The following is a 22,323-nucleotide window of genomic DNA, read 5'->3' as shown; positions in this document are numbered from 1 at the left end:
CATTTCTTAAAATAAGCAATCACTTGGCCAAACAGGTTCTAAGCGAATCATAACTCAACTCGACTTTTAGCCCAGTTTAGCCTAAAGTAAATTTGAGCGGGTCATTAATCCAATCTCATGGTCTCAGAAACAAGCTCGACCCACGACTCTCAAAACCCACTAATGTAAAACAAACCCGGCCCAATACTACCAAAAGCCCACCAATGTAACCAAACTCATCCCAAGACCACCAAAGCCCACTAATGTAACAAACCCGGCCCAACACCACTAAAGCCCAAATCTATTCCCTCCTTGAGCATAAATACCAACCATACAAATTGAAAAAACACAATTTTGGAGGGAAAAAATTTCCCACAATGAGCAGAAGACGCCACCAAATCATCTGTTCTTCTTCCTCCGACGACGAAGACAATGACGAGAACTACGATCCTCATCAACTCTCTGCCGCCGCCGCCGCCGCCACCGCCACCGCCACCGCCACCGCCACTGGCAACGAAGAAAACCAACAACCTAATAACAACAGCAACAACATCGAAATGGAAATTCTAGAATCTTCTAACAACTTCCAATCCGTAACCCTAAATTCTCCGAACCAAGTCCCTACTACACCTGTCAGTGAACCTATTGGGAATGTGGCGGTGGCAGCAGCGGATTGTGGTATTGGTAGGGTATTGGAAGGATTAGGGTTGAGATTGCGGAGGGAATGGTTAGATTCGTGTGTTAGAGGACTTGAAGGAAGAGGGAGGTTTTCGGGATTGGATGATACGGAGAAGGCGAAGATGTCTTTTGAGCAGTTTTTGTATTCGGATATGAATTATTGTGGTGCAGGAATGCTTCCAAGAGATGTTCATAAGTTGCATTTGGTTGATCTTAAAGGACCCTTTGTTCTTCAGGTATAGTGAAAAATTCAAAATGTCGATAAAGTTTATCATTGTTGTGAGTTTAATGTGTTTGGCGGTATTTTATTGTGAAAATTGAGAAAAAGTAGTTTTTGCATTCGGATATAAATTATTGTGAATGTGGGAATTCTTTCAAGGGACGTGCATAAGTTGCATTTGGTTGATCTTAAAGGACCTTTTGTTTTCAGGTATAGTGAAAAACTCGAAATGTCGATGAAGTTTATCATTGTTGCGAGTTTAATGTGTTTGGCCATGTTTTATTGTGAAAATTGAAAAAAGTAGTTTTTGTATTCGGATATGAATTATTGTGAGTTTAATGTGTTTGGCCATGTTTTATTGTGAAAATTGAGAAAAGTTAGTTTTGGTATTCGGATACGAATTATTGTGAGTGTGGGAATGCTTCCAATAGATGTGCATAAGTTGCATTTGGTTGATCTTAAAGGACTTTTTGTTCTTCAGGTATAGTGAAAAATTTGAAATGTCGATGAAGTTTATGTTGTTTTGTGGTTAATATGTACTTTTGGATACAAAATCCATAACTTTAAGGTGTTGTTTTCTATAGTGTATAAGAATAATGTTCTCTCTGTTTCAATTTGTTTGTGTTGTTTTGACCTGACATGAAGTTTCATAAAGTAAAGACATTTTTGAATCTTGTGGTCTTAAATTAAAGATAATGTCAAATGTACTAAACTGCCCTTTGATTTTGTAGTCCAAAACATGTCATGTGGAAAGTTGAAATTGAAGAGTTGCTAAAAAAGTAAAGAGGCCTTCTTTTTTGAAATGAACCAAAAAGGAAAAAGTACGAAAAACTTATTGTAATGGAAGGAGTATAGAATAGGGTGTATTAGTAATACAAACCTCAGTTTTTGTATTCGGATATGAATTATTGTGGTGTGGGATATGCTTCCAAGGGATGTGTAAGTTGCATTTGGTTGATCTCAAAGGACCCATTGTTCTCTATGTATAGTGAAAAATTCGAAATGTCGATGAAGTTTATCATTGCTGTGAGATTAATGAGTTTGGCCTTGTTTTATTGTGAAGATTGAGAAAAAGTAGTATTCACATATGAATTATTGTGAGAGTGGAATGCTTTCAAGGGATGTGCATAAGTTGCATTTGGTTGATCTTAAAGGACCTTTTGTTCTTCAGGTATAGTGAAAAACTCGAAATGTCGATGAATTTTATCATTGTTGTAAGTTTAATGTGTTTGGCCATTTTCTATTGTGAAAATTGAGAAAAAGTAGTTTTTGTATTCGGATATGGATTATTGTGAGTGTGGGAATGCTTCAAGGGATGTGTATAAGTTGCATTTGGTTGATCTTAAAGGACCTTTTGTTCTTCATGTATAGTGAAAAACTCGAAATGTCAATGAAGTTTGTCATTTTTGTGAGTTTAATGTGTTTGGCCATGTTTTATTGTGAAAATTGAGAAATAGTAGTTTTTGTATTTGGATATAAATTATTGTAATTGTGGGAATGCTTCCAAGGGATATGCATAAGTTGCATTTGGTTGATCTTAAAGGACCTTTTGTTCTTCAGGTATGGTGAAAAACTAGAAATGTCGATGAAGTTTATCATTGTTGTGAGTTTAATGTCTTTGGCGATGTTTTATTGTAAAAATTGAGAAAAGGTAGTTTTTGTATTCGGATATGAATTATTGTGAGTGTGGGAATGCTTCCAAGAGATGTGCATAAGTTGCATTTGGTTGATCTTAAAGGAACTTTTGTTCTTGAGGTTGTTAGAATATGAGTAGAAATAGGAATAGTATATACCAAATCCTACTTGGAAAAGGATTGTACTATAGTGTCTATAAATAGGGTCTCGATGTAATTATGTCAACACACAATTTAATAATATTTTTCTCCATTAATTCTCGCATGGTATCAGAGACTTGGTGAGAAACATCAGAGAAAAGAAATAACTCAGTCACCGTGCGTCAATTCCGGTGACTGATTTGTGTCGTATTTTATTTTGTGGGTTGTGTAAAAAATACTCCACCACCAAGAGGATCGGAAAGATCAGGTGACAAAAAACCTGACCAAAACTGCCGGAATATTACTAGCCACGTGCCGCTACGCGCCAGCCGGAATCTTGAAATTCCGGCGAGATCTCGTCACGTGCCGGCGCGTGAGACCATCTCTGGTCGAATTTTGAGTTGTTCTTTTTTTCGTTGGGGTAGCCTATCTATTCTGACTCCGACCACTTAATATTTTCGTGATTCCGTCAAGTATTTTGAGATTCCGATCGCCGGAGCCTAAATTCCGGCGACTTCATATTTTTTTTTCCTTTTGGTATCTGTTTTCAGATTCAGCAACTGTTTCTTGGGGTTTTCAAGTCAAATTACCAAGATGTCTTTTGGGCATGATAGTTTTGGCTCCAAAAATATAGGAATTGAAAGTTCAAGTCCTATGATCACTTCCGAACCTTTATTGGGAAGTTCAAATTATTTAGCCTGGGCTTCTTCGGTTGAATTGTGGTGCAAAGGTCAAGGTGTTCATGATCACTTAACAAACAAGGCTAGTGGTAGATGAAAAGGCAAAAACTAGTGCGGAAGATGCGAAAGCTAAAGAGCAATGGGAGAAAGTTGATGCTCAATTATGTAGTCTCTTATCGCGATTTATTGATTTCAAGTTGATGCCCTTGTTTCGTCCATTCCAGACATGTTATTTAGTTTGGGAAAAGGCTCGTGCTTTATACACTGATGACATATCTTGTTTTTATGATGTGATATCTCGAATGATCAACTTGAAGTAACAAGAACTCGATATGTCTACTTACTTGGGACAAGTATAAGCAGTCATGGAAGAATTTGATACATTATTGCCCGTCACTGCGGATGTGGAAAAACAGACAAATGTTGTTTTTAGTTCTTACAACTGGACTTTCTACTGATCATGATGCTGTACGTGATCAGATTTTAGCTAGTTCTACGGTTTCTACAATTGATGAGTTATTCTTTTGTCTGCTTCGTCTTGCCGCGCCTCCCAGTCACAAAGTAGTTTCATCACCCACTGTTGACTCTTCTATTCTTGCATCTCAAACCATACAAAAACCAACATATCAGCCTATGGAAAATCGGCAAGGAGGAGGTCGTTCTGGAAAATCTCAACCGAAGTGTAGTTATTGTCATAAAGTTGGACAAACTCATGATATATGTCATAGTTTGCATGGTCCACCACCCAGTTATGATCCTATTGCTGTAAAGGAATATAATGAGTTCCTTCGGAATCGAGCAAGTAAGCAGATATATCTACAGCCTAATCAACCATCCAATAATGCTTATATTGGCCAAACAGAATATGATAAGTTCCTTTAGTATCGAGCAAGTAAGCAAACATCTCCACAAGTAGCCTCAGTTTCCCAGCCTGATGCTTCTGTTGCTGGTAATCCTTTTGCTTGTGTTTCACAGTCTAGTACTCTTGGATCATGGGTTGTGGACTCAGGTGCCTTTGATTATATTTCTGGTAACAAATCACTTTTGTCTGATATTGTTTATTCACAATATCTCCCTGCTATTACTTTAGCCAATGGAATCCGAACAAAACCAAAAGTGTCACTCTATACTCTGTTCTTTATGTCTCTGGTTGTCCTTTTAATCTTGCATCTGTTAGTCGTTTGATACGTACCCTTAATTGTAGCATAACTTTTTTGATGACTCTTTTCTAATGTAGGACCGCAGTACGGGACATACAATTGGCGCAGGACATGAATCACAAGGCCTTTACCATCTTACCTCTTCAAATTCCTTCACAACATCCTCTGTTACAGACCCTCCAGACCTAATTCACAAACGTTTGGGACATTCGAGTCTATCCAAGCTACAAAAGATGGTGCCTAGTTTGTCTAGTTTATCCACGTTAGATTGTGAGTCATGTCAACTTGGGAAATACACCCGTGCTACTTTCCCACGTAGTATTGAGAGTCGTTCAGAGTCTATTTTCTCATTAGTACATTCTGATGTTTGGGGTCCTAGTAGAGTCAACTCACCTTTAGGTTTTCGTTATTTTGTTAGTTTCATTGATGTACATTTTATCCTCCCCAGACCCCACTTTGTGGGAACACACTGGGTTTGTTGTTGATGTTGTTGTTGTTAGTTTCATTGATGATTTTTCAAGATGTACTTGGGTTTTCTTAATGAAAGATCGTTCTGAGATATTTTCTATATTCAAAAGTTTTTGTGCTGAAATACAAACTCAATTTGGTGTTTTTATTCATACTTTTCGTAGTGATAATGCCTTAGAATACTTATTCTCTCAGTTTCAGGAGTTTATAACTCATCAAGAAATTGTTCACCAAACATCTTGTCCGTACACCCCTCAACAGAATGGTGTAGCAGAAGGGAAAAATAGGCATCTTCTTGAGACTGCTCGTACTCTTCTCATTGAATCCATGTTCCGCTGCAATTTTGGGGCGATGCAGTCCTGACATCTTGTTATCTAATTAATAGAATGCCATCATCTTCAATTCAGAATAAGGTTCCCCATTCTATATTGTTTCCACAGTCACATCTCTACTCTATCCCCCCTCGTGTCTTTGGGAGCACATGTTTTGTTCATAACTTAGCACTTGGAAAAGATAAATTAGCCACTCGTGCTCTCAAGTGTGTCTTCCTTGCTTACTCGCCAGTTCAAAAAGGCTATCGTTGTTATTCACCGGATCTTTGTCGCATCAAATCCAGTGTTTCATGAGAGGACTAAACACATAGAGATTGCTTGTCATTTTGTCAGAGAAAAGATACTCTCAGGAGATATTGTTACAAAATTTGTGAAGTCAAGTGATCAACTTGCATATATCTTCACCAAGTCTCCCGGGTCCTCGTATTAATTACATTTGTAACAAGCTAGGTACATATGATTTGTATGCACCAGCTTGAGGGGGAGTGTTAGAATATGAGTAGAAATAGGAATAGTATATACAAAATCCTACTTGGAAAGGGATTGTACTATATTGTCTATAAATATGGTCTCGATGTTATTATGTCAACACACAATTCAATAATATTTTTCTCCATTAATTCTCACAGAGGTAATAGTGAAAATGTGGATGTCCATGAAGTTTATCATTGTTGTGAGTTTAGTATGTAATTTTCTTTAAAAATTAGGGGTTGTTTCCTAGAGTTTGTAGGAATAGTACTGAATATGGTGTATTAGTAATGTCGGATTAATAATGCTAGGATTTAGTTGTGCTAGGATTAGTAATGTTGGGATTTAGTTATGTCAGGATTAGTAATGCTGGAATTTAGTTATGTTGGAATTGGTAATGCTGAGATTTAGTTATGCTTGGATTAGTAATGCTGAGATTTTTAGTTACTTTGGGACTATTTCCTATCCACTGTTTGGTTTGGTGTATAAGGGTAGTACTATCTTAACCCATGCTTATCCATGTATTAATAGCCTATGTATTGCTGATACCGTGGTTTGGTATGTATCAGCTATATGCCCTATAACTGGTATGTATTAGCTATACACCATATAATATTGAATAGGGTGTATAACTAATACACCCTATTCGAAAAAATACATAAGCTAAAAATTTCTATCAAACAATGTATTAAATAATACCATTACTAATGCATGTATTAGATTCTCTAACCCATTCTACTAAATGACCCCTTAAAGTTTCTCCATCAATGAGGTGCTCCCTAGCTAGTACAAGGTACGGAAGAGTTGAAGGAGAGTTAGGATTAACCCTTTTTTCATACTGCTCTCTTGATACAAAATCCAAAATTTTACGGGGACAACAATACGAGATTTATTCACATGAAGTCCCAAGTGCCACACTATGTACTCTCTTCAGAGCAGTAGTGCTAGATGTTTGATAATTTCTCCTCCTACATGGATATACAGTGTACGCAGCCTTTCTCTTGCATTTTTTGCAAGGATTTTGTTTCATGTTAATTTGGTTCTTTTATAAATTGAGTTAGTTCGACTTTCATGTTTGTAAATGAAAGGTTATGACTTTACATCTCAGTTAAATTTTGTTAAAAGTACCTATATGAATGTTTTTTTTAATTATAATGGAAGTACCTGTATCAATATGAATCTTGTATTCAATAACTTATTTAATTATCTATTACATTGGTTTATCACAATACAAAGCTAAAAGGAGGGCAAAATTCACAATGGGCAACCAAAAGATATTTTGGTTCTGTTATTTTTTTGAGGAAGAGATATCTTAAAGCATGCTCAATATTCGTATGGACATGTAGCTTATAGTTTTTAAACTTCTTAGAACACTTTGAGAAGGTATCTCATGAATTGAGTTTGTTGAGCAAGAGTTGGAAAACAGTATCCGTTAGTTTTGGTATTGAAGATCTTCTATTGTTTTCTCTTTTCTCTCTTCTTCTATCTATTAGAAACAGACTATAGTTTCTTATTTGTAACACTAGGAACACCAAGTGCCAAATCAGAAAGTCTTGTAATGATCAAGAAGAATTAGTTGCTGTAAGAAGTTAGCCAACAAAAAAATCAAAAAGTATAAAAAAATGTTGATCTATTTAAAAAAAAATTTAAAATAATAATCAATTAGGGAGAAGAGGCTCATTTATGATCTTGGGTTTGTGAAATCAAACTTCATTCACTTAAAATTTCTTTCCACAACATTTGCTTACTAAATCCATTTTTGAAAAGGTGATAGCTAAATATGCCACTTCTTGAAATTAACTTTAATGAACCAGAAGCTTCATTAATTTTGGTTAAACTACACCTTCCATGTGACTCTGACTATTCCAGTGTTTCATTCCCTTCTCCTTCAAGGTAGATGAGATTGTGAATATCAGTTGTCCTCTTCGAGATAGGTACCAGAAAGCAGCTGCTGGAATAAAGAGGTGTCTGAAATTGTCCATGACTGATGGCATTCAGCGTGTATTTGGGATGGAGTACAGGCCAATAAAAGATCTCGACGTTCTGGCTCCTTCTGGACTGAAGGTATATTTAAGGAATACCAGTTACCATAGTGTTTATTAGTTTGTCAAGTAGCTTTAGAAGTCTTATTTACCAGATGAGAATTGATAAGAATAGTGTTCATCGAAAAACTTTTTCCATATTCATATAGATTGCTGCTGCATTTTGCAGGTTGCTATCTGTAATGTTCACATTAGGCATGGACTTATGATGTTGGTCCCTGAAGTAATTGAAGTTCTGGGTGGGATGGTGGAAGAGTTAGAAGAAGCAAGACAGCGGCTAGTTAATGAAATAAATAAGCCACCAAGGGGGAAAAGGTATGACGAAGGATCAATAATGCATTTCCTCTCTGGAACTCATTATCAAAATTCTGATATTGTTGGTAGATTCCATGGATAAGTGTAGTGTTCACTTGAATGACAGAGGTTGATGGTTAGTGCTAGCCTTAGAGGACCCTAACGGACTGAATATTGGAATGTAGTTAAATGGATAATGGGGATTCACATAGTTAACCTGACTAGCATGGATTAAGGTGTAGGAGTTGATGTTCAATTCTCTTCAGGGGGCATTTGTAAGAGTCAAAAGATACTCTCATGGTCCCAACTTAAAGGTTAAAGTTAAGAGCTGTTTCGCCGAATCTTAGCAAAGTGCTTTGTCCCCTCCCCCTTCCTCATCCATTTTGTATTTTGACCTTCTAATGAAGACTTAGTATCTGTTGCTCAGGTATAGGCTTTGGTTCTCAAGTGAGTGAATAAGGCATCTTGTCATGATTTATTACTGGTATGCTAGAAACAACCTGTCGCTTTTCGTGATTTAGTTACTTTATCTATGTCCAATGCCAGAACAAGGTCTGGAGTGGTTCCTCCTTTGGCAAATAGAGCTACTAATGCTGCATGGCCACGAGAAGGTGTTACAGCTCCAGAGCACGCCGATACTTCCTCAAGACAAAGTATGCATTTTCAGGTTCCTCAGCAAGGTACTTTGATACCCTAAATAGTTTATTTGCAGTTAGTCTAGGATATGCGCATGTTCATTTGTTCTTGGTATTGCTTTCAAAGTGGAAAACAATTTCTATGTGTTACTTTGGCTTATATGGTTCTGGTCTTCTGGCTTTTAGTATGAGTGAGAAGCTGATATTTTGCCAGATTGCGTCCTTTTGATGGCTTCTCTCAAGCTTGTGTTTTAAGCTTTATTTTTGTTTTTTTTCTGCTATAGTTTGAGTGTTAATCAGCAGAACATTTATTCCACAATGATATAGCTAAGGTAGTGCTACAAGATGAAAGACTGGTTTACATATTTAAATTGGAATATGTTCTAGATGACCTCTGGTGACGGTGATGTCCCTGGTTTGGTTCGTTTGGACCAAACCAGGCTTGTCATATCCATGTGGAAAAATCTCTATTGTTATTAATTGGTTTTTCTTTTGTCTTTGACTCTTTGTCGATAAGCTTAACAAACTAAGGTCATGTAATTTTATTTCCTACATCTAAAAGGAAAAAAAGAAAAAAGAATCAGGGTACTGCCTGTATCTAGACAAATTCTTTAGGTGAGAGTTTACTCATTATGTTTTTTTGATGAAGGGAGTGTGTATGTGTGTGGCATCGGGGTCTGTAGTTGCCTCTGTATATACACCTTGCTTGTTGGTAAATGGATGCTGTAGGAGAAAGTAACACATGATATGCTTTGATTCAGTAGAATAATTGTTTTCCTGTTTAAGTGCGCCAGGAACTTTATAAAATTTAAAAGAAAAGGTATGCACGATATTATGCCGGTAAAGGGAGAGGGTGACAACTTTTTCCACTTCTAACTTCATAGGGACATGTACTGTAATTGCAGACTTATCTACCTTCTGATCTTTTGCTTTGGGGTGCAGGAATGTCTGGCGTTGCTACTTCTGCAACAGAAGAAATTCATCCCATTACACCTGGCTTGCCATCTGCTCCGACAATTACCACTCCTGTTTATAGAAGAGATGCTCAATCTAATTTTCCGTCTACTCCAGCTGTTTCTGTCCCATTCAATATGAACGTTACTAGGCCTACCTTTCCATCTCATGCAGCTAGTCATGCAGAGGATATCCATATGGCTGACATGACCACTGAATGCATTGATGTTCCAATTAGAAGGGAACATAATGACCCTGTCCGTTTGTCTTCTTCCTCCATGGAACTGGAGGAACTTCTGCCAGATGTTAGAAGTGGCCCTGCCACACCTGCCAGTAGCAGGAGCAGAGGAAGTGTTCCTGTCTCTAGCGGTAGTGTCCATAATGAAGATGTAGAGCCAGACTCATTGTCTACTGCAGCAACTGACGTTGAAGAAATTGATTTGGTTGATGAGTTGGACCATCCATTCATTCTTTCTGGAGGGAAGGAAAACCCTTTCACTTACCTAGCCAGTCTGTCGGCTAAGCAGGCTGGTATGAATGGTAGTGCTTCCGCTGTTACAGGAAAAATTAAGGTAATTTTGCTTTCCCTCGTGATATCAACTTTTCTGATGCTGCGATATAGAAAATTCATTGTGTCCCTTCCATCTTACGCTTAGTAATTTAGTCTTTTTTCCACTTGGCTGTGATATTATTAATTGGGGATACAGGCATGCATATTAATCTAAGTTAATGAAATAACAAGAATAGAATTCCAACATGAATTGAAGAACAGTAAGAATCTTAGATCCTAACTGTGTTATGGTAACAATTGATTTTGAAATCAATCACCCATGAAGAATGAAAAGAAAGAACCAAAGATATAAAAATTAGAAAGGGCAGTCGGGTGCACTAAAGCTCCCGCGATCTGCAGGGTCCAGGGAAGGGCCCCACCATAAGGGTGTATTGTACACATCCTTATCTTGCATTTCTGTCAGAGGCTGTTTTTAAGGTTTGACCCCATGACCTCCTGGTCACATGGCAGCAACTTTACCGGTTAAAAGAGAAAAATTATCATCAAGAATCAAGTTTAAAAGTAATTCTGTAGTTCAGTATGAACAAAGAAAATTTCAACCTCTCAAAGGTGTCACAAGTTATTCTAAGGAGCGAGGATACTAATATTATAACTATTGCATAAAGATGGAAAAAGGTTGTTCAAACTAAAAACTGTCTCCAACCAGTAGACCAGTGCGATGCACTGGCTAAATAGCTTCAGGGCACCGATCTGAGTGAGATTTCGATGCAACTTCAATTTTCCTCAAAATAGCTCTCCTAGCAGCTTCTACCGTTGCTTAAAGATCATGCAGCTCAGCTCTTTAATGTGCATACTTGGATGCGCTGGGTCTTGAAACGAGTCCACAGTCCCTTGGAGGTTTGGCATGTTGAGATCGTCGGGCATGTGCTGCATGCTACCTGGGTCACATCACTGTCTAATGTCTATAACGGTTGCTTAAGTAGGCATTAGATCTTTTCTTAAGCCAATGGCAACCTATCAAGGAAAACTCCGTTACTGGCATCCCTCTAGCAGTGTACTTTTATGCATATTTGGTTCATTTGCTATTGTTGCGCCTTGTCTTGGCTTTTGTGCATTTAGCGTTAGTAATCAGCCATTGTGATTAAGGATGTTTTAATATTGTGTTTCACAGTACAAAACAGTGAACTCTATTGTTTTTTTATGTTAGTGTGAAAAGTTGGAATACCGAGTAGAATTATCGTATCATGTTAATAAGAAACTGAGATCTAGCTTAAATCTGCAGTGCTTTCTTACTGGTGTGAAGGGCTTTCAATATAGACAGACGAGTAAATACGAGCTTCGGGTTTATGTTGACGATGGCAGCCTAATCTCTGAGATCCTTATAGATCATTCTGTAAGTTAGTGAAGACTGGATCCCCTGACTGTCAGAATCTGATTATTTTTTAACTTTTGTCTGCTTCAGCTTGTGCAGAAGAAAATCAGCTTTTCTCCTGAAGAGGTAACTGCTGCTATTAGTTCTTCAGATAGTAAACGAGTCAGTGATATGAAGGAGACACTGAAATGTTTCCAGAAATTCTTGATTAATTTTGAGGTATGTCACTGCTATCCATGAAAGGAGTTTTGTTGATCAAAAACCCCACATGAATCTTCTAAGTTCATATTTGTTTGTTGTGTAAAATTGCACCTAGCATTAAATTTGGATAACCAATCAAAAAATGTTTTTGGATTAAGTACAGTGCAACACATCTATGAGTAAAACATAGCTCCTTTAGATAAATAACTCTCAACATTCAACCAAGTGTACCATTCAACCCTTTTGGAGCATGGGTGCCAACCGATAATATTAGCTCAATTTTAGATCTAGTTTAGTGGAGAGATCATGTGTTCACATGCAGTACAATTTCTATACTAAATTCGCCCCTGGTCCAGGGATAGAGCGTAATGGCATGACAATGCATGTATTTGATCAATAAACTGTGTCAACCCGTAGTAAAAAATACAAATGATTATTGCTATGATTTATAACTCGACTGTTATTGGGGTGAAGTTGTTTCCTACTGAAGGATTATGATCTCGTAAAATTAAAATACTTCACATTGCAAATATACTCTGTGCATGAGAATGTTTTTGGAACTGTTTCTTGCAGGGAACAATGCTTGTACATTTGAATGTAGGATCCCCAGTTCCAGTTGCTACTGAAATGAACCAGGGGTGTCCTGCCTCTGATGCGCGATTGCTTCTCAAAAGACTAAAGCCCTCTACTTCTCCGCGAGCACATCACCTTCATCAACCAGAAACCATCTATTTATCCCCTTGACGTGCTGATATATGCAGGTCAACTCGTTCTCCATAGAACTTCAAAACCACGCGATCAAGGTGAGTTACATGACATTGCTCAATTCAGAAAGTTTGCATGAGATGACGCCCTGAGAAGCAATGGTGTAAATGCAGAAATAGTTGAAACGATTCGTCAATTTACTTCCTTTTTTTGGTAGTGCTAGGGTGCACAAGGAGCTTCATCCTAACCTCCTTTGATGGAATGGTCAATTTTTTTTAATTTAAATATGATAGATATTGAATTTCCTTTTAGCTTTTTTTTTTCTTTTTTTTTTTTGTCTTTGCTTCTTTCTAACCCTCTTAGAGAAAATCCTAGTTCAGCCTTTGCACGGTTAATCAACATAATAAAAGTGCAAACATATGGCAAGAGTGACTATACTATTAATTTCATCTTCTTCATTCTTTTCGTTCTAGATAAAATAAGAAATTTAAATTCAGAGTTTTTGTGTAAAATCATCAAGTAAAAGATCAAAAATACCCTTAACGTGATGCTATTATTCAATAGAAAGGTATAGTCGAAAAAAATTGTCTTATGTAAGTAGTTGACGAAGGTTTAGTAAATTTCATCACTAATATGGGTTGTGGTGCAGTGGATGGGGCTGCTCTACCCTTAACTAGAGGTCGAGGTTCGACCCTGGGCATGGAGAAAACGCTGTTGGGAGCGTTGCCACCGTAATGGGCCCTGCAACGTGCGATCTGGATTAGTCGGGCCTCTAATGCGGGCACCAAACACTGAAAAACAAAAAAAAAAAAAAGTAAATTTCATCATTCAAATTTAACCTAGTCACTACACTTGTTACAATACAATTATAACTTCTTCCAATCCAATTTTATCATATGATACATTTTCCATTTTGAAACATATCGAAATGTTTCTCCAATAGTCTAGTAAGAGTAATAATATAAATTTTAATATTGAATTTCACTGACTTTCAAAACATTGATTTTATGACGTTGCATGATTCTATTCCATTTTTTTCGATGTCTTATCATTGTTTTACGGAGTTACTCCAATACTAATGTTTGTGAGAAATAACAAATAGTAGACGTTCCAAATTGATTTGTATGTCTTCAACAAAAAATATATAAAACAACACAATTTATATGATCCTATTTTCTTTCGAATCTATTACAAAAAAAAAAAAGATCCATTTCTAAATTTATTTTACCTTAATAACAATATCTTTTTATAGTTGCTCATATTATGATATGTTTAAAAATGTATGTCTAAAAGTCTAATAATCGCATAAATATTATATCACATTTAAAACTAATAAAAGTTTCAATATCTTTTTCATATATATTTTTTTTAAATTCAAAATTTCGTGTTCAATTAAATAAGTTAAAAGATAAATCGAAACGAAATCGAAATAAGACACCTTGCAAATTGAGGGAAGTGATGAAAAGCATGACTTAGAAAGATAAAAGAAAAAGTGTAGAGAAAGAAAGCTCCAAAAAAGAAATAATTGAAGCATAGAGCATACAAATCGGTACGAAACAAAAGGTGAGTCCTATAAATATTTCTTTGCCAAACAATTCCTTTGTGGACTCTCTTTCATTTCTCAATTTTTTTCTCTTTTCTATACATCAATCTTTCTCTCTCCAGCTTCTTGAAAAACTATTCTCATTTTGCTATACAAGAACAATAAAAAAAAAATTATTTGAAGAAAAATAGAAAAGAAGTCTTTTTGGAGCTTGTTTTTCAATCCATATTTTAATCATTTTGAGGATATAGAGAAAAGCCCCACAAAAGGAATTGTAAGTTTGTGAATTATCTTCTTCTTTTTTTTTTTTCATACAATCAAGTTGTATCTTGATTGCCTTTCTACATCAGATCATACATAAGAATTACACTATGTATTAAATGATTGTTTTTTTTGTTTTTGTTGTTGAGATGAACAATTTAGAAACTATTTTTGTTAGACAAGTTACATGTAAGGGCCAAGGAGTGAGCCAACTCCTTAATGTTGGGGCAATTGATCTACATGAATCCCTTATTTTGTAACAATAATGCATATATCTTAGTAGTTATTAATGTTATTCATCCAGTTTTACCTCCCAAAAAATAAATAATATTGACACACACACTCAGAAACCCCTCACTGTATAATAACCTGCAAAACACACAAGGGATGTAAATCGCACTAGACAAGCCCTGTGCGACAGGCTCAATTCAGAGGACATTGACGGGGGATCGAACCTGAGTCATCCGTGTGGATAACCACTCTCCAAACCACCTGAGCCATACCGAAGGACAGAAACAAATATGTTATTTCTTACTATTTAATTCCCTTCGTTTTTTTTTTCTTTGTAGGAATTAGAAAAGAAGATCTTGATGGCCCCAAATGGAGGAGGAGTGAACAAGAACAATAATGGGACATCAATAGGAAGAAATCACAATACAAGGCAAGTACTAAAAAAAGGTCCATGGACAACAACAGAAGATGCAATATTAATGGAGTATGTGAAGAAGCATGGTGAAGGGAATTGGAATGCAGTACAAAGGAATTCAGGTTTAATGAGATGTGGTAAAAGTTGTAGGTTAAGATGGGCTAATCATTTGAGACCACATCTCAAAAAAGGTGCTTTTTCTATAGATGAAGAAAGACTTATTGTGGAACTTCATGCTAAACTTGGAAACAAATGGGCTCGTATGGCTGCTCAGGTTCTTAATTATTACTACTATTTTTGCTACTTCATAATCTTTTAAACGCTATCTGCCTCGATCTAACTATTACTCTATATATGCAAGAAAAAGATAAACACATAAAAAAAAAAAAAAGGGAAAAAGGTCTGAAATATACATAAACTTTGACGAAAATTGTTGTAACACGTCTCAACTTTTTGGGGGTCCTATGACCCCCTTAGACCATTTATTACCATATTTCTGTGGATATATTTGCTTAGCTGAACTACTTCAAATCCTTACGCGCTCTGCGTGCGTGTATTCACGCAGTTGTCTAGATGGCAAATATATGCCACAGAAATACGATAAAAAGTAATTTAGGGGGGGGTCATAGGACACTTGCAAAGTTGAGACGTGTTACAACAATTTTCGCCAAAGTTTAGATATATTTGGAACTTTTTTTCTCAAAAGAAGAATACACGATTCAAAATCTTGGTTCTATATATGCATGACAAAGATAAAGACATAAAACGAAGAATTCATGATTCAAAATCTTGGTTCTTCATCTTTTTTTATTTTTTCAACTTAATTAGCATCTAACCTAGACTTATGTATATATGTGTAAGAAAATTGGTTATATATAAAGAGCAGAATTTATTGACTCTAGATCTTGGTTCTTCATTTCCTTCTTCAACATAATTTGAGTCTAACTTAAGAGTGTACATGTGTGTGAATAAAATTTGGGCATATCTATAATAAATAGCAGAATTTGTTGATCCTAAATTTTGTCTGACATCCGAACTCCTTTTGACGGAAAATTATATAATTTTTATATGATTAAAAGTATTTTTTTTATGTATATATAATAGATGTTGAACCCATTCGGCTAGTTTGTATGTTTACTTGTGAATCCCCCAATAAAAATCCTGACTCCGCGGTTACGTCTCCTCTATTTTTGGACCAAGTATATCTTTGTTTATTTGTACTAGCAAAAGATTTAGTTAGAGGTCATATGTGACAAGGACAATTGTTTCAAAGTCTTGATGTTGAAAGCAACGTATTCTTTGTGAATGGAGAATTTCATGACAGGGAGTGTTCTATTTCTTCAGATTTATTCAATGTAAATCCAAATTAGTTGGATCAGTAGATTTTAAATATTAACTTTTACGAATAAGGTTAAACAACAATACATTTACGTACATATCTCTATTTTTTGTATGTTTAATTTCTATTGTGTGCATGAATTGGATTTGCACCCCCAAAATGTTCATTTTCCATAAAAAGAATAAGTTGACCATCCTCTTGGAGAAAAATTATTAAGTTTGTGGTCTGATTCTTCTTTGTTTCTTAATATACAATAATTAATTTATTCATAATGCAATTAGCAAAAATGATTTTTGATCTAAAACCTTAGCTTAAACTTAAAATTCTACTTTTGTCTTTATCTACATATTTATTAATGTCAATTTTACTAATTTTTTTTTTCTATTTTGTAAATACAGTTGCCTGGTAGAACGGATAATGAAATCAAGAATTATTGGAACACGAGACTGAAGAGAAGACAAAGAGCTGGATTACCAATATACCCTCAAGACATACAACCACAAAATTACCAACAAGATCAAAACCAACAACATAGTACTAATATCCCTTCACCATTTGATAATAATCACCAAAATTCCAATTACAACAATAATAATTCCCCTCTTTCCCTTTTAGATATCTTCAATCCATCAACTATGAAACCTAGTAGAAACATTATTCCACATCAATATCAATTCAACAATAATAACCCTAGTTCTTCATTTCTCACAAATACAAATAATATCAACAATCAAGTCAAGTTTTTCCGAGACCCTCGCGTTAGCCTTTCTCTAACATTAGCATCATCGATGAAGAATTCACAACTTCCTTCAATGATAGCGCCCGTGCCTAATAATTTTAGTCAGGGCTATTCTAGTTCAATCCCGGCTCCACCACTTCAGCATAACTATCCAAATTTCACCACAACTACAAGACCTTTTTCCGGAATTTCTTCAAACCCTAATGGTTTAATCTTAGGTACGCGTGCCTCAGCTCAGCATGAATAATTTCTTCATATTTGTTTACTATACATTTTCTTCATTTTAAAAAAAAAAAAAAAACTATACTTTTATTTTCATCGATCGATAGGTATGGGCACAGAGCAACGTTCAATCCAATTGTCCATGCCTGAGACTACAACAACAACAACATCAAGTGATCATGCTGATAATAATTACGTTGTTGAACGTGGATTATCGCGCGGTAATAGTGGATTATTGGAAGACTTATTAGAGGAATCTCAGACATTAACAAGAGGTGAAAAAATAGAGGAAAATTGTAATGTTGATAATGAGGATAATAAAGGGAAATTAGTGTGGGAAGAATATGGATTAACAGAAGATGCAGCAGATGCAATTTTAACTGAAGAATCAACATATAATTTTGCTCATGCTGATGATAATAATGCTACACAAAGTAAACATTCTGAAGATTCAAGTTCTCTCAATTCATCCTCAGGTAAATTTTTCATTTATATTAATCGGATTTAACTTATATATATAAAAAAATATAAAAATGTAAGGAATATTTATATTATCAGTATCTTTTAACCGATCAGATAACATTATTAAAAAAAGCGCGGAAATCTCCATCGACATTTCACGTTTTTTAGTAGTGTAAGCTGTAAATTTAAGAAATTTGTCATATGTTATCTTAGCCTATGTTATATGTAAACTTTCTAAATATATACAATTTTTTTAATAGTCAATTTTAGCCTATACAATAATGCTGTAAAAATTATTTACATAATTAGATATCTTAAAAAGTAATGAAGGTAACTCTATTTTCTAATAATTTATTGGTAACCTATTGTAAATGATAAGTAACCTACTGTATATAACAAGTTTAATTTAGATTGGAGTAAAATTATGTATCATGGCATATGACTTGGCCACTAGCACAATTTGAAAAAAATGGAATTAGCTACGAATTATGTCGTAATTTATTGCTTAATCGCTCATAACTAATATACTTAATTTTTTTTATAATTTATCGCTAATAAGATTAGCAACAAATTTTATTGTTTAGCTACAACGTTAATTTTTGGTTTTTAGTAGTGTAACAAAATTGTGTAGCAATATTCCTTTATTTTCTTATATTACATTCATTTTAGAAGATGATCAACTTTTATTATTATTTTATTTAGGGATAACAACAAAGGAAGCTTCATTAGAGTTGGGTAATCAAGTGGATGATGATATTATGAGATTTCTTGATAATTTTCCACTAGGTGTACCTGTTCCTGATTGGTGTGATGATCAACAAAATACATCAAATGCCCAATCATTTGAATGTGACCAAATTCAATTGTCAAAATCAAGTTCATGAAGATTGAAAGCAGATTCAGACTTTGAGGTCTATCGATTTCTTCAACAACTTTAAGTTCGTAATAATAATCAGTCATATAGTTATATATGTTTAGTAAATTTCTTGAATATATATACACAAAGTCGATGCAGGATATACACGTGAACCTATAAGTTACAAGCTAGATCGTCCACCTCTTCAAGGATTAATGAAGACTAGGAGATTGGAGCATGTTGTTGAATTAACATGCTTGTTTTTTTTTTTTTTTTAATTGGTTAATTAGAAGCAGTAAACATTTATTTATATTCATAAATTTACCATTAAGTAGCAGAGATTGCAGTACTTTGTTGTTACTGTTGTTATTATTTATTTATTTTTTACTTTAGGTTAATGTGTAGATGTACTGATTATGATAATTGGCCATTCAATTGTCTTGGCTTATTTGTTGTGTGCAATATTAATTATGAAACAAATAAATTAAACTTCTTGTTTGAGTTAATTACATGTCCAGTCTTAATCAGTGTTTTAAAAAGTAGTGTTGAAACTTGTCTGGGAACTTGCTTCGGGATAGGGCATTGATATAACGCCCTCAGGGCTTATGTGTGGACTTAGTTCTGCGAGTCTTATGTCTTAAGCATCTGATTGTATGCCCCAAACACGCCTAATGTCCAGTGCTCAGTACTTATATATGCATGGATTTAGTTCTGTGAGGCTTATGTCCTAAGTATCTGACTGTATGCCTTAAACACGCACCTAACACCCAGTGCTCGAAACTCGCTTAGTAGTTCTTTACTAAATGAATGATGCTCAACAATTTTAAATTAAGGGTAACTAGTTTATGTACTATTTGAGAACATTTCAGGTTGAATATGACTTTACGCTTTTGCTTAAAATTCACAATCAAATTTTACATCTTCACTTATCATTGGTTTTTATATTTGTCTCATATTTCAAAATTATCATATTTTATTATTTCTTTATTTGAATGTATTTTATTTAATTCACAATAAATCAGCCACATTGTTACTTGAACGAATCTGTTGCACGTTAATATCACCATTCTTTTGTAGCTCATGTATGTAGAAAAACTTTGATGAAGTGTGCTTCGTTCTATATCCTTTTATGAATCCTCCATTAAGATGTGCTATGCATGCTGCATGATCTCTGTATAAAACTGTAGGTACATTGTCACATTTTAAACCACATTTTTCTCGAATGAGATGTATCATGGACCTCAACCATACACATTCTTGGCTTGCTTCATGAATAGTTATTATCTCAGCATGGTTCGATGAAGTGGCTACGATAGACTGCTTTGTATATCTCTAAGATATATCAGTATCCCCAGATGTGAACACATAATTTATTTGAGATTGAGCTTTATACAGGTCAGATAAGTACCCAGTATCAGCATAACCAACAAGATTAAGACTGCAGGCTTTAGAATAAAATCATGTGTTTGATCTCATTTCGATGTCTCCTAATAGGAGCAGAACTATATCTTGCTAACAAATTAACTGAAAAGGCTATATAAGGCCTTGTAGTATTTGCAAGATACATTAGTACACCAATTGAACTAAGATATGGTACTTCATGACCAATTTAATTCGGTATGTTTCGCATTTCAGCAAATAATCTTATTGATTTTGAAAACTCTTCAAAAGTTTTAATGATTTTCAAGCTATAAGCTTATACAATATAATGATTCTAAATAAGTTTCCCAGAAATTTTTATATGCTTCAAACATTTTGAATTCTTAGAAAGTTTCATATGAATTTTGTCAAGTGACAATATTCAACATGTTATATGCGACATCTTCAAGTGTCTGAACTGCAAATCAAATAAGTTTTACACTTACCAAGATGCATCTTTTCATGTCACTTGATAAATGTTTCTACGTCAGCATGCTTAAATAAACGTAGAATTCAGATCCTCGTAATCCTTTATAATATTGCGCCAATATCGTAACAAAGATATCGTTAATGATATATCATTTTGTATTGGTTCATAATGTGACATAACATTTTTAGATCTCATCACTTTATTATTTTCAGGAATCTGAACCTTTCATAAGGTTTTATGAAGTGTTATGTCGTAAGCTCTTCAAGAGCACATTACCTTCTTATTATGATTATTTGCTCCCTGTTCATTTGGAACCGATTAGTCTACCGTGCTTCATGCATGCATAGACTTTGTCCTTCAAGGACACAAAATAGGAGCACTTGCAGCTTAAATATGAGATGCTTTCGGCATTTGACTTGAATTATCATATGAATGAGGATCTTATGATAATTCATCACATATTTTATAGTTGCTTATAATCTACCCCTTATGTTAGGAAAACTAACATTCATCCTCATCTTCTTTGAGGAATCCATCTTTGTGCATCATGGTATATTCATTAATCGTATACTGCACATCAAAACTATTAGATGGAATAGTTGGTTCATGACCTTGAACCAATTGAGGGGAAGAAATAATCATAATTTATTGGTCTAATGCATACAAGTGTTATTGTATACACCATATCATATTTCAAACCAACACATAAAGCTTTGTTCTCATTAGCGATGGTTTAGCTATTTATGAAAGACATTCAATGCTAAACCATCATCATCAAGATGAATTATCTTGATTACATAATCTGAAAGTTATGCTTTTAACTCAAATTTATTGAGCAAACAACTTTATGAATGTCAAACGTAGGTTGACAATGAATATACATGTGATCATCTTATTGATACATCTTTTCAACATATCACATGATAGGTGAACGAACCCATATTCACCTTTTATACTTTTCAGATTTTAAGGAATCCAATTCCAAAATTAGTTGGTCCAACCAACGTATCATGAGAACAAACAACATTAAGGTTCAGGTTGAATTTTCGAATTCTTCAATATATGTTTAATACTTAATATGCACATCTTTAAGATGTCGCAATCGTTCATGTCAACTTATGAACTTTTATGCTAGTAAACTCCAAGTTTACCATGACATGTACTTTTTTCTTTAGTAAATTTCAGATTTACTATTATATGAATAAATTTCAGATTTACTATTACATGAATAAATTTCAGATTTACTACTTTAGAAGTAGATTTCAAAATAACTTTTCTTAGTTATTCTGCCTCATTCGGAGGTGAGTTGTGATACCATCACAATCAAGTGCACGTTTGCATTAATAAGGTTCTCATTCCCCAAGAATGGAATATAATTGTGCCTTAAGCCTATCAAATTATGATTGCTTATAACCTCTTTCATGATATTGCTACTTCAGGAGCAAATCGAGGCATAAATATGATAGAGAGAATTTCTCTATATTGCTACCACATTCACTTCAAGAATGGAGTAAATTCTCATCTTTCAGACTTATCATATATTGCTACCACATTCACTTCTTGGAATGGAGTATATTCAATGGACAAGTTCATGACTTTTCATCAAAAACACATTATTTTGCCTTAGCCATCATAATATCATCAATATGGTGCATTGAGATTCAAACTCAATGTCTTACCCATATAAAAGCGTCTTAGGCATAAATCAATGGGACTTGAACCCAAAATATTATGACCCCCCTTGATAATATTGTACTTGAGGAATAAATATAAAACATAAATGGTTTCAAACCAATTAATTTTTCTCAAATCCAACAATAATTACATTATTAGTAGCAAAAGACAGATAACATAAGAAATTACTAACCTTGAAATTACCTTTAGCTTTATAAACTCATCTTGTTTGGCAGAGTCTCGTGCTGATAACGTGTT

General features: G+C 34.7%; 2 protein-coding genes across 3 annotated transcripts; both read left to right on the top strand.

Moving 5' to 3' along the window:
• Positions 1–331: 331 nt before the first annotated feature.
• Positions 332–12,779, top strand: LOC107842210 (recQ-mediated genome instability protein 1). Of its 2 annotated transcripts, XM_016685958.2 has the most exons (8): positions 332–893; positions 7,654–7,824; positions 7,972–8,117; positions 8,643–8,776; positions 9,674–10,257; positions 11,479–11,589; positions 11,659–11,787; positions 12,343–12,779. In XM_016685958.2, exons 1-8 carry the CDS (start codon positions 357–359, stop codon positions 12,511–12,513), a joined length of 1,983 nt encoding a protein of 660 aa, XP_016541444.2. In that variant the 5' UTR covers positions 332–356; the 3' UTR covers positions 12,514–12,779. The 2 variants fall into 2 exon arrangements, with proteins under 2 accessions (XP_016541444.2, XP_016541445.2); XM_016685959.2 differs by lacking the exon at positions 11,479–11,589 and having other exon boundaries at positions 334–893.
• Positions 12,780–14,076: 1,297 nt separating this feature from the next.
• Positions 14,077–19,041, top strand: LOC107842212 (transcription factor MYB101). The gene is made up of 5 exons (XM_016685963.2): positions 14,077–14,291; positions 14,848–15,198; positions 16,662–17,220; positions 17,332–17,700; positions 18,389–19,041. Exons 2-5 carry the CDS (start codon positions 14,869–14,871, stop codon positions 18,568–18,570), a joined length of 1,440 nt encoding a protein of 479 aa, XP_016541449.1. The 5' UTR covers positions 14,077–14,291; positions 14,848–14,868; the 3' UTR covers positions 18,571–19,041.
• The last annotated feature ends 3,282 nt before the right edge of the window (positions 19,042–22,323 follow it).

This window comes from Capsicum annuum, chromosome 9 (genome assembly GCF_002878395.1).
Source record: "Capsicum annuum cultivar UCD-10X-F1 chromosome 9, UCD10Xv1.1, whole genome shotgun sequence".
NCBI classification, from domain to species: domain Eukaryota; kingdom Viridiplantae; phylum Streptophyta; class Magnoliopsida; order Solanales; family Solanaceae; genus Capsicum; species Capsicum annuum.
The sequence above is the reverse complement of the archived record's forward strand: the minus strand, read 5'-3'. Positions and strand labels throughout refer to the sequence as shown.